General features: G+C 41.3%; 1 protein-coding gene across 1 annotated transcript; it reads left to right on the top strand.

The window, feature by feature from the left end:
- The first annotated feature begins 1,188 nt into the window (after nt 1-1,188).
- On the top strand, nt 1,189-26,068 carry TRIM38 (tripartite motif containing 38). Its single transcript, XM_077143824.1, has 7 exons — nt 1,189-1,509; nt 2,761-3,311; nt 7,319-7,414; nt 8,857-9,087; nt 10,633-10,655; nt 10,751-10,863; nt 24,009-26,068. Exons 2-7 carry the CDS (start codon nt 2,907-2,909, stop codon nt 24,530-24,532), a joined length of 1,392 nt encoding a protein of 463 aa, XP_076999939.1. The 5' UTR covers nt 1,189-1,509; nt 2,761-2,906; the 3' UTR covers nt 24,533-26,068.

Here is a 26,068-nt window from a genome sequence, read left to right on the forward strand (position 1 = left end):
TGTTCTATGTGATATTTGGCACTTATACTAGAAAATTATTTGTCATTTATTTGCAATTTAAATTCAACTGGACATCCTTGGGTGCTAAATCTGGTGGGCTATATTTATTGAGCATGTACTATATTCTGGGTACTCCTCTAGGCATAGAGTTGCAGCTGTAAATAAGACAGTGTACCTCCCTGGCAGAGCAGACAGTTAGTGAAGATAGACCATGGACAAATAAGCTATAGCAGCAGGTAGATGAGTGCTGAGTAGCAAGGTAGGGTGCTGCCAGCAGGAGGTCAGGGAAGGCCTCTCTAATGAGGTACATGATGGCATTTAAACAGACATCTAAGTGAAGTGGGGGAGCCAGATGGGTAAATATTTGGTATTTAAGGGTTGGAGGGGAAGAGGAATGAAGCATTCCAGGAAGACAGGATGGCAAGTGCAGAAGTTCTGAAGGAAAAATTTAATTAGTGAGTTCCAGGAACAAAAAGGAGGCCAGGGGCTGGAGCAGAATGAGCGAGGAAGAGGAGGGAGGCTGGAGTCTGACAGGCGGTGTGGACAACCTTGTATAAGCCTCCAAGGCCTCAGTTAAGCTTCTTTCTAGGTCCTAGAATGCCCAGTTTAAATGAGAAGAATTCTAATTGCTCAGGAGTGCAGTTTTTCTCCTGCAATGATCTGAGAAGCTTGTCAACAACTAAGTTTCAGGAAAAACAAGCAGGGACTGTGTGAGGGTATCCCAAAATAGACTCTTGTTTCTCAGGGGAAGCTCTTTCCTACCTGATCCCCTAGAAAGCAGTTCATCCATAGACTGGGCACTAGCCGCTTGGATTCATCTCATCTAAATTCAGGGCACTAATGAGGACATTGAAACAGTTCCTCTGAGAAGCTGCTGATTCACATGCTCCAAACTGAATAGCTCAGCTCCACCTCAGAGGATGAGCTTCACTTTAGCCTGCATTCTGCAGCAGTCCATGCAAAGATAATCAGAGAGCTGATGGCATCACTTCTGGGCTCCTTTCTGCCTGCTCATACTGGCGAGTCTGCCTGCCAGGGGATGTTGGACCCCTCCTTGAGATTATTATGGGAAGAGTTTTGAGAAGTGATTTCAAAATTAGTGTTTTAGCTGTCCTCTGCACTTCGGCTTCACCAGTCCCTCCCGGCTCAGTCCCCCAGATCTTATGGCCCCGCCTCCTGCAGTTGTTTATTTCCTGAGTTTCATTGGTTGAAGGAACTTCCTCAACCTCAGGCCTCAGGAAGTGGCAGTTAGGAGGGGACTAGCGGCAAATATGTGATTGCTATATGGGATGGTTTAGGAAAAGGTCCCGGCCCAGGTCGTCTCAGTGGGGGGACACATAGTACATGTATGTATGAGTATGTGTGTGTATGTGTAGGCGGGGTGGGTATTTTCCTGGAAAGAGAACGTCTCCAACTCTGAAATTCGTCGGGACTCGGCTTTATATCTCTTAGCCCTGGTCTGCTTTCTCTTTCGCCTGACTCCACACCCAAAGAGTGCCAAGATGCCAGGTGAGTGACGGGCACCCCAGGGCCTCAGGAGGTGGGGAGACTTTTCTCGCAGGAAGAGATGGGCCTCCTGTGTCCCTTGGCGGACCTAATGTGCCATCCCACAGAAGCCTCCAGATGAAACTGCATGCAGCTTCCAGACACCAGTCTTGATTATCACCGGGAAAACATCTATCTGGTAACTTTAGTCGAATTCCTGTTTGTAATTCCGGGCACTGTTAGTTCAAAGGAAAGATCACGCTCTAAGTTTCCTTCTCCCTGCTCCCAACCAAATTCCCGGAATTCCCGGGGTGAGAGGGAGGCAACAGGGCTGGGTTCCGGAAGCAGCTGCAGCATGGGAGAGGGGACCGATTTATTTGCTTCTGGTCACTCCTCTGCCAACTCTGAGTACCAGGACCTCACTGGTGGACAGTTGGGGGGCCAGCACCTGGCACCCCCACAGAGATCTGCCCACCCCCACTCACTTCCCACCTCCCCTCCCCCATCCTGCCAGTGGATTTGCCCACGGATTCTGCAAAATCCCTGTGTCCCAATCACCATGGACTTCTAGCAGATGAGTCCTGGCCTGGAAAAATGACAGTCACCTCCCTATTTCTGTTGGAGCTCTGCTTACCAGGAAGAACTGCTCCCTCCCCCATCCTTCTCTCTGTGCCGGGAGGGGAAAAAGAAAAAGGACAAACAAGTTCTTCCGGTTCTTCTGGTTGCCTTGGTTACTTTCATACCACTGGTTGGGTCTCCACTGAGACTTTTTTAATCTGATGTGTTTTGTTCTACCTGAGATGGAGGTGGGATAGAGAGAACTGGGGTTGGGAAGTAGACTTTGATTGTCTCAATAAAATCCTTAATAGTCCAAGGATTACCTGAACGTTGCTGCCAGTTACAAAGAGATAATTCTAATAATAATTACTCTTGATGTGCATTAGAATATTAGAGTTTTACACTTCCTCACCGAATTGTCTTTCTTGGGGCAAGTTCTGTGAGGAGGCCTACCTTGCTTCTCTCTCTCTCTCTCTGGCACTTTGGCTATGAAAAGTTTTTGCAGTGATGGACTGTTCTATATCTGCACTGCTGTGTAGCCACCAGCCACTTGTGGCTATTAAGCATCAGAAATGTGAACAACAGGACTGAGAAACTGAATTTTTAATTTTATTGAATTTAAATTTAAATAGCAACACATGATAGTGGTTACCATATTAGACATGACAGCTGGATGTTTAGGCATCTTCTAAATTCCAATCCATTTATTCCTTCTAGACAGACAACTTCAAGACCTCTGATGGCCAACGCATCACACGGAGGCTCAGGTGAGATTTATTTCAATCACTGCAGAAAATTCTGGCTGCTTCATCTTGGCCTGTAGGTCCAGTATTGGAGCTTTCCAAAAAAAAAAAAAAAAAGCCATGGCCTCAGGCATACCCTCCAAGAAGATGAGGGAGGAGGCCATCTGCTCCATCTGCCTGAACCTGATGGATGAACCCATGAGCATCAGCTGTGGTCACAGCTACTGCCACTTGTGCATTATGGGCTTCATTGAGAGTATAAGCCTCACACAGCCAGAGAAATCTACCTGTCCCCAGTGTCGGGTCCCATTTCAAGTGGACAGCCTCCGGCCCAACAAACAGCTGGGAGGCCTCATTGAAGTCATCAAGGAGCTGGAGCGTAAAAAGATATGTGAGGAACATGGAGAACAGCTCCAGGTATTCTGTGAAGATGAGGGCCAGCTCATCTGCTGGCGCTGTGAGCGGGCACCACAGCACAAAGGGCATACCACAGCTCTTATAGAAGACGTATGTCAGGGCTACAAGGTGAGTGGGCATGGGGGGTGGGGCGGAGGGCCTTGCTGCGTGCCTGGTCTCCACTGCCCCCAAGACCTGGGATTGTCTAGTCTGAAACTCAGTATTCCTGAAATATACCTTTCATCATGCCTTCTACAAATAATCGGTCATGGGTTCTTTCTAAAGCAAATCCAGACTGTCTATCCTGACTTTTAGTGGGATGGTCAGACCTCTGCCCCTTCCCCCTCTGATTATGACAGACTTCTCTCTGCCTTAGAACCTGGCGTGTTCAAGTCTACAGCTGCATGCTTTACTGCTTTGCACCATGTGTATAATTTGAAAAACCACGATGAGATGTTCATGCTATAGAATATCAAAATACAGGGGAGAAAGACATGCAATCTTTTAGGTATCCTATAGTTTAGTAGGAAAGGCAGTCCAGCAAAAAAGACTATGTGGAACCTACTGTTATGAGTGATGGGTGGAGGGGAAGGATGGCCAAGCAGTAGGGAGTGATATCAGGGAAGCCTTCCCCAAAATGACTCTTGAAGAACACATAGAAATGATCCACAAGGAGACATGCAGTAAAGAGAGAGCATTCCAGGCAGAAGGGATCCCACGTGTAAAGTCTCCACCCTGAGAGCTCTCTCAACTCAACATGACCAGGCCAGGGAGTTTGTATAGGGAAAGGTAGGTGACAACATGAGAAAGTAAATTGGAACCCAGAACATTGGTATCAGCTCAGAGGCTAGATCCTACCCCTGAGTGCTAAAGGCCCCAGGAGATTTTCATGTGGGGAATAAGTCAGGTTTATGTTGAAAATACACTCTGGGACCAAAAAAAAGAAAAAGAATATTAATGAGTAAAATTCAAATGATTCCAACAAGAAGGCAGAGAGGGCAGTTTCAAGCACAGTTCAGGAAGGAGAATTGAAGGCATTTGGAAACACTGTGTGACTCTTTGCTCTGTCCTCCATGGCAGGGAGGTGATGCTTGTTTTAATGTTTTTTATTGCAAAATATAACACATACAAAGCAAAGAAAAAAATTTTCAAAGCATATTTCAACAAGTAGTTATAGAAGAGATCCCAGAGTTTGTCATGAGCTACCATTCCACCATCTCAGATTTTTCCCTCTGTCTGCTCCAAAACACTGGAGGTTAGAAGGAATATTAATGTAATGATTCAGCAGTCATACTCATTTGTTAAATCCCGTTTTCTCTGTTATACCTCCTCCCTCTGCTCTGATAACTCTCTCAATCTATAGGGATCTTTAGGCAACACCCATTTTCACTTTTTCATGTTGAGAAATGGTGTTGATACTAAAGAATAGGGGGAATGTGGTCCCTCCGGGTTTCAGCATTTATCTGACCCAGGAACCTTCCAGGAATTATAGGTTCTAAGAAAGCAGACAGTGCATGAAACCTTTATAGAGTCTCAGCTTGAGTCTTGGGTGTTCTTAAGAGTCAACAGGAGTGATGTTGGTTGGGCAAACTGCAGCAATTAGCACTATCTAACTGAAGCTTGCATAAGAGTAGCCTCCAGAATAGTCTTTTGACTCTATTGAATCTCTCCTGGCCACTGATGCCTTATTTTATTACATTTCTTTTCCGCCTTTTGTTCCAGAAGGCATTGTCATTTCCACAGTGCCAGGGCCAGACTCATTCCTGGAAGTCATGCCCCACATTATCCGGAAAATTTTTACCCCTGAATGTCATATTCCCACATAGTGGGGAAGGCAATGATTTTCCTTGCAGAGAGAGAGAGAGAGAGAGGCCACATCTGAACAACAAAAGAAATTTCCTGGAAGCTACTGTTAGGCCTTGATATGGGTAGTTTTGTCTTTTCCCCTACAGAAATTAAGTTTCACAAGGGGAAGCCTTAAAATCAAGGGCTTAGCCCATTTTCTTGGGGATCCCCAGTGGTTGAGAGGGTATCTGGGATTTCCCAGATGGGAAAGTTTAATAGTTCCATATATATATATATATATATATATATATGGAACTTAGACCCTCAAGGGACTCTACCAATACTTTTTATCAGCCCACCATAGTATGAGATGTATCCTGGTATTATATAATGCTATACAGAATTACAAGGCCTTGTTCCCGTTGTGGGCTCCAGGAGTGTGTGTTGTTTAAATAAGGTATCCAGACAGGTTTTATAGATTATGTGTTAATGAGAACTTAGGTTCTAGACATAATAAATCTCTCTGCTTTTGGTCTTATATATTAGATGAAGGTACATAAACCATCATCTTTTATGTTGTATTCTAGTTTACCTTAGACCCGGCCAGATTGGCCTTGTTTTTAACTTTAATTGAGCCTAATCTCTTTTACAGTTACTTTAACTGTTGTTATATAAAACTATGCTAACTTGCAGGGCTGAAGCACTCCACTTCTGGGTATTATATATCACAGAGTTATTTAAAGTTCCAGGGAAATACCAGCTGATACATACAGAGCTCCATATCTCAGAATCTAGAAATAAATTTACAACTTCAAACTAAATGTGGCTGCTATAACAGCTTACAGTCTAGGCTCCAATTTTCTTATAAGTATTTTCTGAAAGAAATCTTAGGACTTAGTTCTTTTGTTTCTGGATCATTTTGCACAACACATTGTTCCCAAGGTTTATTCAGTTCGTTGTGTGAATCTTGACATCCTTCCTTTTTGTAGCCACTCCATATTCCATCATAGAAAGTATCACAGTTTGCCATTCTGCTTCTAAGTCATGGTGCGCTTCAGCTGCCTCAATCTATTGAGCATTACGTATAATGTCCAAAATAAATAAATGTGTCCTACAGTATCCTCACATGGTTGTACAATCAGCAGGACTCTCAATTTTAGACATTTTTCATTGGTCTATACAAAGAACTGACAAACATAGCGGAAGTGATCCTTTTTAAGGACATGTCAACACTGGCTACCACTTAGCGCAAACCAGCTATTCCTTAAAATTCCATGAAGCAGCTAATAACTGTAATGGGAATATTCACATTTTAATTACTTCCCCCATCCACCTGCACACACATTTTAAGAAAAGTTGCAGCACAAGGTAATGGTATTACAGATTCAGGAGCCAGAGAGGCTGAAATCCTGGCTTTGCTTCTTACTAGATGGGTAACTTTGAGCAAGTTATTTAATGTCTTCATGCCCCCATCTGTTCACTGGGGGTAACAACTGTTACCTCTCCCCACCTCACTCATACACCCAAAGGGTTGTTGTGAGCTTTAAGGACATTAATCTAAGTAAAGTTAAAATAATACTCAGCATACAGCAAGCACAATACATGCTTTTGATGAACAGGTTACATTGTCCCCTTCCTTGAGAGTGCCTGAGAATTAAACAGTACACTATCGTTGGGTATTAGTATTCTGCAATTAGCAATTTGGTTCAGCTTCAGATGCTTTCTATAAAAATGAGAGGAATTACTCTGAAAATGTAACCTAAAAGCTTGATGTGAATATTCTTTTAAATTGGTTTCAAGTCCCATGCTGCAAAAATACATCAGAACTCCCCTCCTCCATTAACGTGTTCTGATAACTCCGGTCGTCATCCATGTCTTTCCTTCCTGACTCACTTATAGAACCTACAAAGTTCCATGCCTACCAAACACTCTGGCATTGGTTATGTTTGGTTGGGTCTATTATTTCGTAAGATCTTGTTTTAGATGATTATTATCTTGTCCCATGTGCTACATTTCTCTGGCAAAACTACAGTGGTGGATATAGCTCAGGGTCTTGAGTCTGTAGATGGAGGTGGAATCAGAGCTCAGCTACCTACCATTTATGGCCCCTCAGGCAGGTGACTTGCCCTTCAGTTTCTAAGCACAGACATGACCTTAGGGACCCTGCCCACTGCTCAGGGTTGCCAAGTGAATCAAATATGTTACTGCACATACAGCCCCTAGCAAATCGTAGGAACCCAATAGTATTCATTATTACTCTCTTGGAATGCTGGGATTCCCTGGGGGCATCCAGGTGCCTAATGAAGAGTTGTCAGATTGAATCGACTTTACTCCCCCAAATTTTCCTTCAGGAAAAGCTCCAGAAAGCTGTGACAAAACTGAGGCAACTCGAAGAGGAGTGTATGAATTCGATGGCGTTCACAACCAGGCAAATAACTGAATGGAAGGTGGGAATCTTAGTTCAGCTCAACTGATTTTCTACCCTAGAGCTCAGGCCCAAGGGATGATTGGGGTAAAGTACAATGATGGCTTATTCTCACTATACCAGACCAAACAGCTTACAACCAAAAGAGAAATCATTATTTGTTTTTGTGTGAATGTCCCTTAATTGTCTACATTCATGAGACTTTACTTCTAGCTTCTTCAGTCCTTCAGTGGTAACTGGGTGGGATTCCTCATGCCTTGGTCAGCAGAAGCAAAATTGGAGTGCCTGTTGACACAGAACCAGACTTGACTGGGTTTTGAATTTTAAATCCATCAGCAAATCTTTTCACAGTGCCAGGTTTGGCTCTCAGCTTTACAGGTTCAGAAACCAACCTTTGTGAGACTCTGAAAACAGATTCCCTCCAGAGTAGAAGACACATTACGCAAGCTCCTGAGGCTGATAAAATAAACCCATTGATTTATAATGAGGACCATAAACTGTTGTAAGAACCTACAGCTTTTCATGGCTGGCCTTGTAGCTCACAGATGCATTCCTTTATGGAAATATATATGTAATCCATCAGTTCACCATCAAATCCTATAGGCCTATGAGCCATTTTGCCTCTTTCAGGGGTCTTTTCCCACCTCTGCCCTGATCCTTTGTATTTTGATATTAAAGTTTACATCTCAGAGAACACTCTTACTCTCCTTTCCAGAATCATGGGCAGTGGGTAAGGCATGATTGTAACTAACATCTATGGAAACCCCCTCAGTGGAGATGCTAAGTCTCCATCTGTCTCCTACAGAAAAAGCTCTTCTTCGTCCTAAATCAATGACCCTAATATCACATCACAGTTATTGAAACACTGCATGAATTCAGGAAAGACTAATGGAAGTAACAATTGCATATTCCCCAAAATGAAAACTGAGTCCTATAAGATGTATCATTGAATTTCTGCCAGTCTTCCAAATGGGGATGATTAAGTTGACCTTGGGCTGGTGGATGACTGTTTTTCAGTTGACCCATGGTAAAAGCTTGCCAAGTCTGGACCTCCGCATTCTGGAAATTGTGGATTCTCCTTGTATCAGCTTGGTTGTTTTAAAGTCCAGCTTTGCTGATGTTCATTACAAATTTTTGCTATAAAAAATTCCCTCAGACTCAGAGATGATTTCTTGCATCCCAAGTGAAATTTGGCTTTTAATCATAACTAAGAAAGTGTATGAACTCCATTCTAGTTCCATGATAAAATTATCTAGTGCCCTGCCCCCATCCTTCTTCACCATCTTGACTGTAGAAAAGAGAAATTAGTTAGGTGATGATGGAGAAATGGGGATGTTTTCTCACACATCTCAGTGATAGCCTCCTAGGCATGATTCACCACTGAGGACCCTGGGACATTCCTCCAGGTCAGGTGACTCAGGGAAAATCATGCCACAATTGCTGAGCATATTCTCTTGTCTCTAGAAAAAGGTAGAGACTCAGAGGGAAGAAATCCAGTTTGGCTTTAAGACTCTCCAACGCTTCCTACATGAGGAGGAGAAGTCTTTTTTGTGGAAGCTGGAAAAAGAAGAAGAACAGATTCTGAAGAGACTGAGGGCCAATGAGGCCTGGCTGAAACAGAAGAGCTGTGCACTGAAGAACCACATCCTGGAGCTGGAGGAGAAATGTCAGGGCTCAGCCCAGGAATTATTGCAGGTGAGGTTGTGGGCTTGGAGGAAGCATCCATTACTGAGCTATTAATAAAAAGCATTGATATTGAGCTATTAATAAAAAGCATCCATTATTGAACTATTAAGAAGAGAATGCAATGAAAGCATGGGAAGATGGGCAAGATCTGCCTGCCTTCACTTAAAACCGGTGCATTAGGGGAAGGAATTTAAAGTAATGTTTCTTTTAGACATGCATCAATGTCTTCAGGGTGGACTCCACTAAACTGTAGGTTACCTTTGTGCTAATTAGAAAAATATACCCCTCTGTATTAGTTAGGGTTCTCTAGAGAAACAGAATCAACAGGGAACACTTGCAAATATAAAATTTATAAAAGTGTCTCACGTGACCGCAGGAATGCAGAGTCCAAAATCCACAGGGCAGTCTGCAAAGCCGATGACTCCAATGGATGGCCTGGATGAACTCCACAGGAGAGGCTCACCAGCCAAAGCAGGAAAGGGGCCTGTCTCCTCTGAGTCCTCCTTAAAAGGCTTCCCATGATTGGATTTAGCATCACTAATTGCAGAAGACACTCCCCTTTGGCTGATTACAAATGGAATCAGCTGTGGATGCAGTTGACGTGATCATGACCTAATCCTATGAAATGTCCTCATTGCAACAGACAGGCCAGCGCTTGCCCAATCAGATAAACAGGTACCACAACTTGGCCAAGTTGACACGTGTCCCTAACCATGACACCCTCTCTGGGAAGACATAGCTTGGTAAGCCACAGAGAACTGTGCAGTGACTTTTGCCACCGTTTGGCCCTTGACACCAAGCCTAGAACACTGAATGTCAGACTCTCTCCTGAAATACCCTACCAAGTGAGTGGTGGTGACAAAGTGGGGCAACTAAAGTGAGTGATGACCTTTTCTTGAAGTGCACATACTTGGAGAGCTCCTGCTCAAGGAGATATTATGGGGCCTTTTACAGCTGCATGCAGGGCTCCACCCATTGAAAGTAACACCTCAGGGCTATTACTTCTAGTTTCTGCTGATAGAACTGGTTGTAACAATGCAAGGCTGACAGTGTAGCATGAATGTGATGCCCACTACCACCACCTTGGTGACCCAGCCAGAGGTGTGCATGGAATCACCACCAAGGACCTATGTGATAAGTGATTGCCAGTATCTGAACTCCGAACTCAGTGCAATTATGTTAGAAATCAATTGGGATTCACTCTGAAGGAAATGAGGTCATCCAAAGCAAGTCTTGTCAAAGGAAGCATAGGTACAGCTCCTGACCCTGTTCCCGGAGCAGCCCACGGCTTGTGTGATCGTGACCATTACAGCTGCCCACAGGCTTCAATAGGAAAGGTGGGAGACTCCAAGGTTGAAAAGCATCCTGCCAGGCTGAGCCTCCAAGGGGGCTGGGATGGGAAGGAGTCTCTCTGGGTATCCATCAATACCTAAGGCTGGGGTTGTTGTCTTTCCTCTTTGGAAGGAAAGTTATTAGAGCACAGCCCCACAGGCTCATAAACCTCAGGGAATACTGATGTCTCCACACTCATCTTTTGTTTTTGTTTCTCTATAGGATGTGAAAGACACTTTGAGCAAGTAAGTCCTGTATGAATGTTGGAGGGAAGAGGTGGAGTCTATAGAGCTGAATGGAAGCCACCACTAAAGAAGTTTTGGGCTTCTGCTAATTCTAGGAGTTTGGCTGTAATGCTGGAGACACCAGAGGCTGTGTCCTTGGAGCCTTCTGTTGTGTGCAATGTTCCTGAGCTTTACTTGGATGTAAGGAAAAGGCTAAGAAGCTATCAAGGTATGTGAATTCAGGAATCGCTGAATACTGCAGTGGAAGGGAACTTGGGCAGTCACCCAATTCACTACCTGTCCTAGAGCAGGCTCACGGCCAAAGAGATTGTTGGGTTATTTAGGTGGAGCTGTGTACTCAAGCGCTTCCACAGGGGTAGAGCATACTGGTTGTCACATCACTCATTTATTAGCTGTGCAATCCCAGGCAAATAACTTCAGCTTCCCTATCTGAAAAATGAAAATTTCAGCAGTTCCCATGTCACTGGGTTGTCATGAAGATTAAATCCATCAGTGAATGTAAGGTGTAGGATGAAGGCACATCATGGTATTGTTGATATTTCTTATTATTATTTCAGGCAACTCCCGGAGCAATGCAGGAAATGTAGATGAATATTGTGGGCTGTGGTTCAGATGGTTTTAGGGACTTCACCCAGATAGCACAGGTGGCGTTAGATCCGTGAACAAAACCAAGTTTTACCAACTTCAAAGCCTGAGTTCTCTATTCCCTTGATTCTCTTAATCAGTGCTTACTGAATTTTCACAGTCCCTTATCCACAATTACAAAATTCCAAAAGCACTGAAAGATTTGTCAGCAAAATCTGGCCTAACCTGAGGAGATTTAGTGGCTGTATTAGCTATCACTGCGAAAAAATTACTATAAGCAGTCACTTAATATAACATATATATATAATATGTGTATGTGTACACAGTATGTATATATAATATGCATATATGTAATGTGTATATAATATGTGTATATATGTACATATTATATATGTAACGTGTATTTGTGTATGTATATACAGAATCTCACAGTTTTAAGGGGTCAGGAAGCTGGGCCTGGCTTAACCGATTTTGCTAATTAGAGTCTTATAAGCTGCAATCAGGCTGTCAGCTGGCTATGTTCTTACCTGGAAGTTACCCTAGGGAAGAATCCATATTCAAGTTCGCCTCTGGTTATCGGCAGGATTCAGTTCCATATATTTGTAGGATTGATGGCCACAGCGTCTTGTTGGCTGTTGACTCAGTTCCTTGTCACATGGACCCTCCAACAGGGCTACTTTCTTCTTCCAAGCCAGCTAGAGAGTGAGAGTTGCTAGTGAAAGTCCATGAGCAGCATGAAATTTTATAAAACAAAACATAATCACAAGCACCATACCCCATAGGCTTTGCTATGTTGTATTGCTCAGAATGAATTCATGGGTCCTGCCCACAGCACAGCGTCCTGCCCACAGCACAATGAGCAATCAAAGGATCCACCCTTGCACCTGTCCACCGCAGTGGCCAAACCCAAACTGCACTAATAAGGCTATTTAAAATCTTTGTTTATTCCACTTAATTTGGATAATTACATGTTTTGCTGCAGAAATGTTAATGTATTAGATTATAGAGTTTTGCCTTAGACCCTGATGGGGGTGGATAAATAATTTAGAGCATATGTATTTATTACCTTTAGAGCATCAAAAATATTCTGAATTTGAAAACCTATTTGGCCCCTGGAGATTTCAGATAAAGGATTATGGACTTATACTCTGTTTCTCCTTGTATTAAAACAACAAGCAACAATGACAAAAGTATTCTGTATTTGATCTGGAAGGATGCCAGGAAGGGAAAAACAGGACTTCATGTTATGTCCAGATTTCAACTGGACAGATTTTTTTTGCAGAAGGCATCAGAACATGGTTCAGGCTAACCTGTTTCATAAATGTGCTTGTCTTTTAGCTGGATATTTCTCCTACTTCTATTTAAGCTCTCTCTCTTAAAAATATTCTTATTACAAAAGTGGTATAGACAGGTTGTAATTAGCCAAACAATATAGATGCATAAAAAGGACAAGCTCAAGGTTTCTTACACTCCTCTCCAATCCCACTTCTTCAGGTAACGTGACCCATGTCCTACTCTGTGCTTGCACAAACACGTAAGATATCAAGTGTCTCTTCCTATGCCATTCATCACTTTTTAAAAGCTGCCTAATGTTCCATAAATATACCATAATTCTATTTTTTTAAATTTTTTTATTAATTAAAGAAAAAAAAAGAAGTTAACACAACATTTAGAAATCATTCCATTCTACATATGCAATCAGTAATTCTTAACATCATCACATAGATGCATGATCATCATTTCTTAGTACATTTGCATTGATTTAGGAAAAGAACTAGCAAAACAACAGAAAAAGATATAGAATGTTAATATAGAGAAAAAAATAAAAATAATAATAATAGTAAAAAAAAGAAAAAGACACAAACAGACAAACAAAAAAAAACCTTATAGCTCAGATGCAGCTTCATTCAGTGTTTTAACATGATTACTTTACAATTAGGTATTATTGTGCTGTCCATTTTTGAGTTTTTGTATCTAGTCCTGTTGCACAGTCTGTATCCCTTCAGCTCCAATTACGCATTATCTTACCCTGTTTCTAAGTCATGTTGGTCTCTGTTACCAGTGACATATTCCAAGTTTATTCTCGAATGTCAGTTCACATCAGTGGGACCATACAGCATTTGTCCTTTAGTTTTTGGCTAGACTCACTCAGCATAATGTTCTCTAGGTCCATCCATGTTATTACATGCTTCATAAGTTTATTCTGTCTTAAAGCTGCATAATATTCCATCGTATGTATATACCACAGTTTGTTTAGCCACTCGTCTGTTGATGGACATTTTGGCTGTTTCCATCTCTTTGCAATTGTAAATAACGCTGCTATAAACATTGGTGTGCAAATGTCCGTTTGTGTCTTTGCCCTTAAGTCCTTTGAGTAGATACCTAGCAATGGTATTGCTGGGTTGTATGGCAATTCTATATTCAGTTTTTTGAGGAACCGCCAAACTGCCTTCCACAGTGGTTGCACCCTTTGACATTCCCACCAACAGTGGATAAGTGTGCCTCTTTCTCCGCATCCTCTCCAGCACTTGTCATTTTCTGTTTTGTTGATAATGGCCATTCTGGTGGGTGTGAGATGATATCTCATTGTGGTTTTGATTTGCATTTCTCTAATGGCCAGGGACATTGAGCATCTCTTCGTGTGCCTTTTGGCCATTTGTATTTCCTCTTCTGAGAGGTGTCTGTTCAAGTCTTTTTCCCATTTTGTAATTGGGTTGGCTGTCTTTTTGTTGTTGTTGAGTTGGACAATCTCTTTATAAATTCTGGATACTAGACCTTTATCTGATATGTCATTTCCAAATATTGTCTCCCATTGTGTAGGCTGTCTTTCTACTTTCTTGATGAAGTTCTCTGATGCACAAAAGTGTTTAATTTTGAGGAGCTCCCATTTATTTATTTCTTTCTTCAGTGCTCTTGCTTTAGGTTTAAGGTCCATAAAACTGCCTCCAATTGTAAGTTTCATAAGATATCTCCCTACATTTTCCTCTAACTGTTTTATGGTCTTAGACCTAATGTTTAGATCTTTGATCCATTTTGAGTTAACTTTTGTATAGGGTGTGAGATACGGGTCTTCTTTCATTCTTTTGCATATGGATATCCAGTTCTCTAGGCACCATTTATTGAAGAGACTGTTCTGTCCCAGGTGAGTTGGCTTGACTGCCTTATCAAAGATCAAATGTCCATAGATGAGAGGGTCTATATCTGAGCACTCTATTCGATTCCATTGGTCGATATATCTATCTTTATGCCAATACCATGGTGCTTTGACCACTGTGGCTTCATAATATGCCTTAAAGTCCGGCAGCGTGAGACCTCCAGCTTCGTTTTTTTTCCTCAAGATACTTTTAGCAATTCGGGGCACCCTGCCTTTCCAGATAAATTTGCTTATTGGTTTTTCTATTTCTGAAAAATAAGTTGTTGGGATTTTGATTGGTATTGCATTGAATCTGTAAATCAATTTAGGTAGGATTGACATGTTAACTATATTTAGTCTTCCAATCCATGAACACGGTATGCCCTTCCATTTATTTAGGTCTTCTGTGATTTCTTTTAACAGTTTTTTGTAGTTTTCTTTGTATAGGTTTTTTGTCTCTTTAGTTAAATTTATTCCTAGGTATTTTATTCTTTTAGTTGCAATTGTAAATGGGATTTGTTTCTTGATTTCCCCCTCAACTTGTTCATTACTAGTGTATAGAAATGCTACAGATTTTTGAATGTTGATCTTGTAACCTGCTACTTTGCTGTACTCGTTTATTAGCTCTAGTAGTTTTGTTGTGGATTTTTCCAGGTTTTCGACGTATAGTATCATATCGTCTGCCAACAGTGATAGTTTTACTTCTTCCTTTCCAATTTTGATGCCTTGTATTTCTTTTTCTTGTCTAATTGCTCTGGCTAGAACCTCCAACATGATGTTGAATAACAGTGGTGATAATGGACATCCTTGTCTTGTTCCTGATCTTAGGGGGAGAGTTTTCAATTTTTCCCCATTGAGGATGATATTAGCTGTGGGTTTTTCATATATTCCCTCTGTCATTTTAAGGAAGTTCCCTTGTATTCCTATCTTTGAAGTGTTTTCAACAGGAAAGGATGTTGAATCTTGTCAAATGCCTTCTCTGCATCAATTGAGATGATCATGTGATTTTTCTGCTTTGATTTGTTGATATGGTGTATTACATTAATTGATTTTCTTATGTTGAACCATCCTTGCATACCTGGAATGAATCCTACTTGGTCATGATGTATAATTCTTTTAATGTGTTGTTGGATTCGATTTGCTAGAATTTTGTTGAGGATTTTTGCATCTATATTCATTAGAGAGATTGGCCTGTAGTTTTCTTTTTTTTGTAATATCTTTGCCTGGTTTTGGTATGAGGGTGATGTTGGCTTCATAGAATGAATTAGTTAGCTTTCCCTCTGCTTCGATGTTTTTTGAAGAGCTTGAGGAGAGTTGGTACTAATTCTTTCTGGAATGTTTGATAGAATTCAGATGTGAAGCCGTCTGGTCCTGGACTTTTCTTTTTAGGAAGCTTTTGAATGACTGATTCAATTTCTTTACTTGTGATTGGTTTGTTGAGGTCATCTATTTCTTCTTGAGTCAAAGTTGGTTGTTCATGTCTTTCCAGGAACCCGTCCATTTCATCTGAATTGTTGTATTTATTAGCGTAAAGTTGTTCATAGTATCCTGTTATTACCTCCTTTATTTCTGTGAGGTCAGTGGTTATGTCTCCTCTTCCATTTCTGATCTTATTTATTTGCATCCTCTCTCTTCTTCTTTTTGTCAATCTTGCTAAGGGCCCATCAATCTTATTGATTTTCTCATAGAACCAACTTCTGGTCTTATTGATTTTCTCTGTTGTTTTCATGTTTTCAATTTCATTTATTTCTGCTCTAATCTTTGTTATTTCTTTCCTTTTGCTTGCTTTGGGGTTAGTTTGCTGTTCTTTCTCCAGTTCTTCCAAGTGGACAGTTAATTCCTGAATTTTTGCCTTTTCTTCTTTTCTGATATAGGCATTTAGGGCAATAAATTTCCCTCTTAGCACTGCCTTTGCTGCGTCCCATAGGTTTTGATATGTTGTGTTTTCGTTTTCATTCGCCTCGAGGTATTTACTAATTTCTCTTGCAATTTCTTCTTTGACCCACTCGTTGTTTAAGAGTGTGTTGTTGAGCCTCCACGTATTTGTGAATTTTCTGGCACTCCGTCTATTATTGATTTCCAACTTCATTCCTTTATGATCCGAGAAAGTATTGTATATGATTTCAATCTTTTTAAATTTGTTAAGACTTGCTTTGTGACCCAGCATATGGTCTATCTTTGAGAATGATCCATGAGCACTTGAGAAAAATGTGTATCCTGCTGTTGTGGGATGTAATGTCCTATAAATGTCTGTTAAGTCTAGCTCATTTACAGTAATATTCAGATTCTCTATTTCTTTATTGATCCTCTGTCTAGATGTTCTGTCCATTGATGAGAGTGGTGAATTGAAGTCTCCAACTATTATGGTATATGTGTCTATTTCCCTTTTCAGTGTTTGCAGTGTATTCCTCAAGTATTTTGGGGCATTTTGGTTCGGTGCATAAATATTTATGATTGTTATGTCTTCTTGTTTAATTGTTCCCTTTATTAGTAGATAATGTCCTTCTTTGTCTCTTTTAACTGTTTTACATTTGAAGTCTAATTTGTTGGATATTAGTATAGTTACTCCTGCTCTTTTCTGATTGTTATTTGCATGAAATATCTTTTCCCAACCTTTCACTTTCAACCTATGTTTATCTTTGGGTCTAAGATGTGTTTCCTGTAGATAGTATATAGAAGGATCCTGTTTTTTAATCCATTCTGCCAATCTATGTCTTTTGATTGGGGAATTCAGTCCATTAACATTTAGTGTTATTACTGTTTGGATAATATTTTCCTCTACCATTTTGCCTTTTGTATTATATATATCATATCTGATTTTCCTTCTTTCTACACTCTTCTCCACACCTCTCTCTTCTGTCTTTTTGTATCTGACTCTAGTGCTCCCTTTAGTATTTCTTGCAGAGCTGGTCTCTTGGTCACAAATTCTCTCAGTGACTTTTTGTCTGAGAATGTTTTAATTTCTCCCTCATTTTTGAAGGACAATTTTGCTGGATATAGGAGTCTTGGTTGGCAGTTTTTCTCTTTTAGTAACTTAAATATATCATCCCACTGTCTTCTAGCTTCCATGGTTTCTGCTGAGAAATCTACACATAGTCTTATTGGGTTTCCCTTGTATGTGATGGATTGTTTTTCTCTTGCTGCTTTCAAGATCCTCTCTTTCTCTTTGACCTCTGACATTCTAACTAGTAAGTGTCTTCGAGAACGCCTATTTGGGGGTCTATTCTCTTTGGGGTGCGCTGCACTTCTTGGATCTGTAATTTTAGGTCTTTCATAAGAGTTGAGAAATTTTCAGTGATAATTTCTTCCATTAGTTTTTCTCCTCCTTTTCCCTTCTCTTCTCCTTCTGGGACACCCACAACACGTATATTTGTGCGCTTCATATTGTCATTCAGTTTCCTGATCCCCTGTTCAAAATTTTCCATTCTTTTCCCTATAGTTTCTGTTTCTTTTTGGAATTCAGATGTTCCATCCTCCAATTCACTAATTCTAGCTTCTGTCTCTTTAAATCTACCATTGTAGGTATCCATTGTTTTTTCCAGCTTTTCTACTTTGTCCTTCACTCCCATAAGTTCTGTGATTTGTTTTTTCAGTTTTTCTGTTTCTTCTTTTTGTTCAGCCATGTCTTCTTCATGTCCTCCCTCAATTTATCGATTTGGTTTTTGAAGAGTTTTTCCATTTCTGTTCGTATATTCAGCATTAGTTGTCTCAGCTCCTGTATCTCATTTGAACTGTTGGTTTGTTCCTTTGACTGGGCCATATTTTCAATTTTCTGAGCGTGATCCATTATCTTCTGCTGGCGTCTGGGCATTTAATCAGATTTCCCTGGGTGTAAGACCCCGCAGGTTGAAAGATTTTTCTGTGAAATCTCTGGGTTCTATTTTTCTTATCCTGCCCAGTAGGTGGCGCTCGTGGCACACGTTTGTCTGCGGGTCCCACCAGTAACAGGTGCTGTGGCTCCTATAACTTTGGAAAACTCTCGCCGTGGGGGAGGTTCGCCAGCCGAAATGGCTTGGAAGAGTGCCAGCCGGCCCGGGGGTCCGAACATGGGGAGGGTCGCCGGCCGCCACAGCCCGGGAGAGCGCCCGTCCGAATCTCCTAGTCAGCCCGGGGCGCCAAGCGCGGCGGAGGGCACTAGCCTCCGCGGCCCGGGAGAGTGCACTGTTCCCAGCCGGACCGGAGAGTCACGTGTTTGGAAGAGACCCCAGTCGCCGTTCTCCGCGGCCTGGGGATCTCCGATCCAAATCTCCCAGTTGGTCTGGGGGGCCGCGCGCGGGGAGGGTCGCCAGCCTCCGTGGCTTGGGGGAATGCCTGTCCAAATTTCCCAGCCGGCCTGGGGTGCCAAGCATGGTGGGGGGGCGCCAGCCGCCACGGCTTGGGGAAGTGTCTATCCACCATTCCCAGCCGGACCGGGAAGCCACGTGTTTGGAAGGGACCCCAGTCGCCGTTCTCCACGGCTTGGGGATCTCCGATACAATTCTCCCAGCTGGTCCAGGGGGCCGCGCGGGGAGGGGGCACCAGCCACCGTAGCTTGAGGGGACCACCTGTCCAATTCTCCCAGCTGGCCCGGGAAGGAGGGAGGGAGGGACTCCGGCCGCCTGCCGCCCCGGCCCGGGAAAGCCCGCGCCCCTCGGCGATCTCACTGGAGTGGGTTCTCCCAGCCAGTTAACCGTTCCAGAATGGGGTACGCTGTCTTCTTGGTCTCTGTCGTGGCTCTGGGAGCTGTTCTGAATCATTTCTACTTCTCTAGTAGCTGTTCTGGAGGAGGAACTAAGACCCACGCGTCTTACTAAGCCACCATCTTCTCCGGAAGTCCATAATTCTATTTTTAAACATATCCCTACTCACAGCTTTAAGCCATTTCCAATATTTGGATATGGCAACATTGCTGCAATCAACTTCCTAGTTCATGCTGGTGCTTGCATTTCAGAAGGGCACACTTGTAAACTGGAATTGCTGGGGTTGAGAGTTAATCTCAATGACTGGTACCAGGTTACTTTTTCCAACAATGCCATGGGCGGCCTCTCCGGCATGAAAATTAATGGTTCTTCCCGGGCCTGCCCATGTGAAAAAAAATATATATATATATATATTAATGGTTCGCCATCACCGAGCTTCACAAATGTTGTGTACTACCATAATCATCTCTGCAGGAAGCACTTTTACAAGCTTTATAAAAGTTGTAAAACTTTTAGTTTATGAGGAAACTAAGACATAGAAGCTAAGCAACTGTCCCATGAGCAGGGGGTAGTAACTCAGGCAATCACTCTCCACAGACCACTTTCTGAACCACTCTGCAATGTGGCACGATATGGGGAAGATGGGTTTTTTAGTTGATTGTGTCTGGAATGGACACCAAGGTGGTATGTAATTAGTTTTGTTACTGTTGCAAATAGTATTCTTTAGTATTCTTGTCCATGCTTCTTTGTGTCCTATGAATGGTTTCCTCTAGGGATATACCTTGGAGGGGGAACGCTGGAATGTAGGGTTGCATATCTTTGATTTACTAGATACTGTAAGTCTTGAAATTGCACCCATTTTTTCTCCACCAGCAGTATCAGTGCCCCCACTGCTCCATGTCTCCCCAACTCTTTGCTTATAATTTATGATTTTTGGCAATCTGGTTTGAAATGATACCCAATTGTGGACTTAATCTGAGTTTCTCTAATTTCCCATGTGAGGTTGAACTTCTTTTAGTATGTCCATTCAACTTCAAGCTTTCTCTTCTTTGATTTATCTGTGACTTATTGGGATTTAACAGTTTTTTGATCGGGTTCTTTTCCTTGTTGATTTATGGGAGCTTGTTATAGCCTCTCAATTATACTTGATACCAATATCGTCTCCTGTTACTTTTTTTTTTTCAGTGAAGAGTTTCAAATTTAGAGTAGATATGTTTTCCTTCACAGTTTGTGACTTTTGTATCTTGGCTGACAGAGCCTCTCTGCCCTCAGGCTATACGGATATTTTCAGTATCCATAGTTTTAAAATTTTTAAATATTACTTTTCTCATTAGGACTTGAATCTACCTACATCGATTTATGTTTTTTGGTGGGAAGTAGACATAACCAGTTGTCCTAGCTCCACTTAGAAGTTTGTCCTTGACAAACAACCCAATTACAAAATGGGCAAAAAACAGACACTTCTCAGAAGAGGAAATACAAATGGCTAAAAGGCACATGAAAAGATACTCAACCTCCCTGGCTATTAGGGAAATGCAAATCAAAACCACAATGAGATATCATCTCACACCCACCAGAATGCCATTACTAATAAAACAGAAAATGACAAGTGCTAGAGAGAATGTGGAGAAAGAGGCACACTTATCCACTGTTGGTGGGAATGTCAAATGGTACAACCTCTGTGGAAGGCAGTTTGGCGGTTCCTCAGGAAGCTAAGTATAGAACTGCCATATGATCTGGCAATACCATTGCTAGGAATCTACTCAGAGGATATGAGGGCAAGGACACAAACAGACATTTGCACACCAAAGTTTATAGCGGCATTATTTACAATTGCCAAGAGATGGCAGCAGCCAAAATGTCCATCAACAGATGAGTGGCTAAACAAGCTGTGGTATATTCATACAATGGAATATTATGCAGCTGTAAGACAGAATAAAGTTATGAAGTATGTAACAACATGGATGGACCTTAAGGACATTATGCTAAGTGAGATTAGCCAGAAACAAAAGGATAAATACCGTATGGTCTCACTGATATGAACTAACATTAGTAAATGAACTCAGAGAATTTCAGTTAAGAACAGAGACCATCAGGAGTTAGAAATGGGGTAGATATTGGGTAATTGGATCTAAAGGGGACAGATTTGTGCAACAGGACTGATTATAAAAGTTCAGAAATTGATAGCATAATGCTACCTAACTGTAATACAAAATGTTAGTACACTGAATGAAGCTGAATGTGAGAATGATAGAGGGAGGAGGGCTGGGGGCACAAATGAAATTAGAAGGAAAGATAGACGATAAAGACTGAGATGGTATAATCTAGGAATGCCTAGAGTGTATAATGATAGTGACTAAATGTATAAATTTAAAAATGTTTCTGCATGAGGAAGAACAAAAGGATGTCAATACTGCAGGGTATTGAAAATAGATGGTAATTCATATTTTAAAACTTTAAATTATGTGTGAGACTAAAGCAAAAATGTTTATTTGGTACAAAAGTTATATTTTGACTAGTGCATTTCCTAATATAACTTATGTGGACAGTTTAACTGAACACCATAAGTACATGGAACCTTGAGTAGGGCACGAGATTTTGTAGGTTTGTTCAGAGTGATGCCCCAATAAATCCCAGAGTGATTTGAACAGTGAATAAAAAAGTATTTGTAAAATCCCCTTGGGGGAATGGTGAGAAAAAGGGAAAATTCAACTTCCCCAAGTGGAGAATTCCTGATATTCTCACAAGCAGTGGGGACAACCAAAGCAATAGACCGAGCAATCTTGGGGTTTGTTCATATGAAACTTATCCCTGCAAAGAATAGGCTAAGCCTACTTAAAATTGGGACTAAGAGTCACCCCCCAGAAAACCTCTTTTTTTGCTCAGATGTGACCTCTCTCTCTCTCAGCCAACATGACAAGCAAACTCACTGCCCTCACCCTATGTGGGACATGACTCCCAGGGTGTAAACCTCCCTGGCAATATGGGACAGAAATCCTAGAATGAGCTGTAACTCAGCATCAAGGGAGTGAGAAAACCTTCTTGACCAAAAGGGGGAATAGAGAAATGAGACAAAATAAAGTGTCAATGGCTGAGAGATTTCAAACAGAGTCAAGAGGTTATCCAGGAGGTTATTCTTACACATTATATAGATATCACCTTTTTAGTTAAGTTATAATGGAGAGGCTGGAGGGAAGTGCCTGAAACTGTAGAGCTGTGTTCCAATAGCTGTGTTTCTTGAAGGTGATTGTATAATGATAGAGCTTTCGCAACGTGACTTTGTGATCGTGAAAACCTTGTGTCTAATGCTTCTTTTATCTGCCTTATGGACAGATGAGTAAAATTTTTGCTTGTTTTATTTTGAAGCTATTTTATTAGTACATGTATGTTTAAAATTGTGATCTATTCCTAGTAAATTGGACATTTTATCTTTATGAGCTGACCTTCTTTGTCCAGAATAATGCTTTGATTTAGTATCTTTTGATATAATTATAAAATTATATTATCCAACTTTCAACCTTTCTGTATCTTTTTCTTATATACATCACCAATAAATAATATATAGGATCTAAAAATCCAAATGACATTTTGTCTTTTAAGTGGCATTACCAACATATAAACATTTTAATTACTCAACTTGGATTTTCCTGGATCATTTAGGTAGTATACACTGAAACCCCAAACTTTTGTGAGGGAAGTCTTGTGATAAAAGTGACTGAAGAGACTTTAACAAAATTGGTAGTTTGCAAAAGCAAAGAGCAGGGTAATCATCAAGGAACAGTGAAGCACCCAGGATAGGAGCAGGTGGGCAGCCATCACCTCTGTGGGATCTCAAGTGGCAGGAGCTGTACCTGTGAGAATGTATTGTTAAAGGCAGAAAATGCAGGCCAAATCATATCCAATATGGAGGGACTGTGATATTAAATACTCCTAACTCCACTTGTCTCTGCCTACTGTCTCCTGTAATGCCTCCCATTGGCTGAACCAAACAGAAATGGAAAAGGAGGCTGGTTGATATGTCCACAGAGATCAGCTCAGTGCAGGGTGGAGAAAGGTAGAACTTGTCTGGAGAGGCAAATAGGGAATCTTTCAGAATATTTCATTCCCTTATTACCATAGTCCAACTGATCAGTGATTAATGCAGTAACACAGTGGTTAAGAGCATCCTACTATCATTTTTTCATTTTTAGAAATGCATCATTGACCAATATCATACTTGAGTTGATCATGGTTTTGTATGTTTTACTTGACTGTGGCCAGAAAGTTTTCACATACATTGGTTCTGGGTGTTTTACCTAACACTAATCCCTATTGGGCATTATCTGAAGCAAGAAATAAGAGCTTACACCTAAAAATTGTGAGGCTGGGTGTGCATCCCAAGGTCTAGGTAAGATTCTGGGTCTTCCAGTAACAAGGGATGACATTAGTTGTGTCACTTTCCTTCTCTGATCCTCAGCGTTGCTGATTATTAAATGGAGAGGGGAAGGACTCCTTTTCTACTCCAATGTTCCATGATTCCTAGAAGTCCCACTAGGGAGAGGGTGGGCTTTGGAGAGAAGAATAAACCATATCAACACTGGTTAGTGCTGGACCTTAGATACTCTGAGTGACTAAGGTGGTGTAATGATGATGAAGATGATGATGGTGTTGATATCATTATTGATGTTGATTCTATATTGATAGTATCAAGTGCCTGATGCTATCATTATCAGGCACTTACAATGTGCCAGAAATTATACCAAGTACTAAACACACACTAGCTCATTCAATCCTCCCACTGCCCTCTGCCATAGGTCTGATGATTTCCATTTTATGTTTAGCAAAACTGAGGCTCAGAGGGTTGAGGGACTTGCCTAAGCTTACACAGCTCATGAGAAACAGTGCTTGGATTTGAACACAGGCTGGCTTCATTGAAATTAACTGTGTTCTCAACACCAAAAATGTCTTTCTTTGCAGTCGATGTGACTCTGGATCCAGATACAGCTCATCATGAACTGGTTCTGTCTGAGGACCGGAGACAGGTGACCCGTGGGCCTCCCTGGGAGGATCTTGACCCTTCTTCTAGAAGATTCAAGGCCTTCCCTTGTGTCCTGGGCTGTGAAATCTTCATCTCAGGAAAACACTATTTTGAAGTGGATGTGGGGGAAGGAACTGCATGGGATTTAGGGGTTTGTTTAGAAAGTGTGCAACGAGGCGTGGGCATGGAACAGAAACCTGAGTTTGGATTCTGGGCCATTAGGCTGAGCAGAAAGAAAGGCTATGTAGCACTTACTTCTTCCCCAACTTACCTTCAACTGAGGGATAATCCTGTGCTTGTGGGGATTTTTCTAGACTATGAAGCTGGAATTGTATCCTTTTACAACATGACAACTGGCTCCCACATCTTCACCTTCCCAAAGTCCTCCTTCTCTGGCACTCTCCGGCCCTATTTCCAGGTTTATCAGTATTCTCCTTTGTTCCTGCCTCCCCCAGATGAGTAAGGAAAGGAGCATAGTCCCACCCTTGGTTTAACAAGCAGAGGGAATATGAAGTAAATCCTGTCAAGGCGTAAATGTGACCTGTTTTCTTCACTGCTATTTTCCCAGTGCCATTCTTATAGTGGCTACTTTTTAAATGTGCATTGAATGAATGAATATAAAGACTGTAAAAATGACAGTTGGTCAGCCTGAACTGGAAAAAGTGAGATAGCAGTGGTGATCATCTATAATTCTCTCTATTCTTTTTCAATGGGTTCAGAGCTGTGATTTCCAAGAATCCTTGGGTGATGTGCAAGAAAAGCCAGTGACTACCCCAGAGCTTAGGAGAACTGTGTTCTTCCAGTCCATTTTGAACTCATGTGGGAGAAATGAAGAAAAGCTTAATTGTCTCTGCCAACCTCATAAAAGTGCAGGAAAATCAAAATTTAAGGGGCTCTTCCAACCATGATGTACTGATTAATAATTTGAGCAGCAGTGTTAGATGATCTATTAAGTGTAGATGGCTACCGGTGCTAGTGGGCTCTTCCTGGGCAGTATCCAAAAAAAAGTTTGAGAGAAAAGTTAAAATTGACTACTACTTATAATTATGCCTAAGAGTCACCCCTGGAGAACCTCTTTTGTTGCTCAGATGTGACTTCTGTCTGTAAACCAACTTGACAGTGAATTCAGTACCCTCCGCCCTATGTAGGACATCACTCCCAGGGGTATAAATCTCCTTGGCAACATGCGACGTGACTCCTGCAGTAATCTGGGATCTGGCATCATGAGATTGAGAAAGCTCTCTTTACCAAAAGGGGAAAAGAGAAATGAGGGAAAATAAGATTTTAGTGGCTGAGAGATTTAGAGTCAAGCAGTTATCCTGGAGATTATTCTCATACATTATATAGATACTCCTTTTTAGTTGTACTGGAGTGGCCAGAGAAAAGTACCTGAAACTATTGAACAAAAATTCAGTAGCCTTGAATCTTGAAGATGATTGTATAACTATATAGCTTTTACAGTGTAATCATGTGATTGTTAAACCTTGTGGCTGATGCTCCCTTTATCCAGTGTATGGATAGATGTATACAAAAATAAGGACAAAAAAAAATAAATAAATAAGGGGGTGAGATAAGGGATAAAAAAATTGTGTATATTGCAATAGTAGTGGTAAGTGAGAGGAAGGGGTAAGGGGTATGAGATATATGGATTTTTTCCTTTTTCTTTTTATTGCTTTTTCTGGAGTGATGCAAATGTTCTAAAAATGATCATGTTGATGAATACATAACTATGATGAGATTGTGAGCCATTGACTGTGCACTTTGTACACAAAGTGATTCTGTACACTTTGGATGGACAGTATAGTGCATGAAGATATCTCAAGAATGCTTTTTAAAAAGTAACTTACAGTAAATGCTTCAAATGTGAAAGGGATTAAGAGTAGAAGCAAATTCTGAAGGGGGACTCAGTCCTGGAAATGAATTTGGTACATTTCAGACTGTGCTAGAGTCAGCTGTCTTTAAATATTTTTAAATCTCAATAAATACTTATTTTCTGGAA

Source organism: Tamandua tetradactyla, chromosome 25 (assembly GCF_023851605.1).
Source record: "Tamandua tetradactyla isolate mTamTet1 chromosome 25, mTamTet1.pri, whole genome shotgun sequence".
In the NCBI taxonomy this organism is placed as follows: domain Eukaryota; kingdom Metazoa; phylum Chordata; class Mammalia; order Pilosa; family Myrmecophagidae; genus Tamandua; species Tamandua tetradactyla.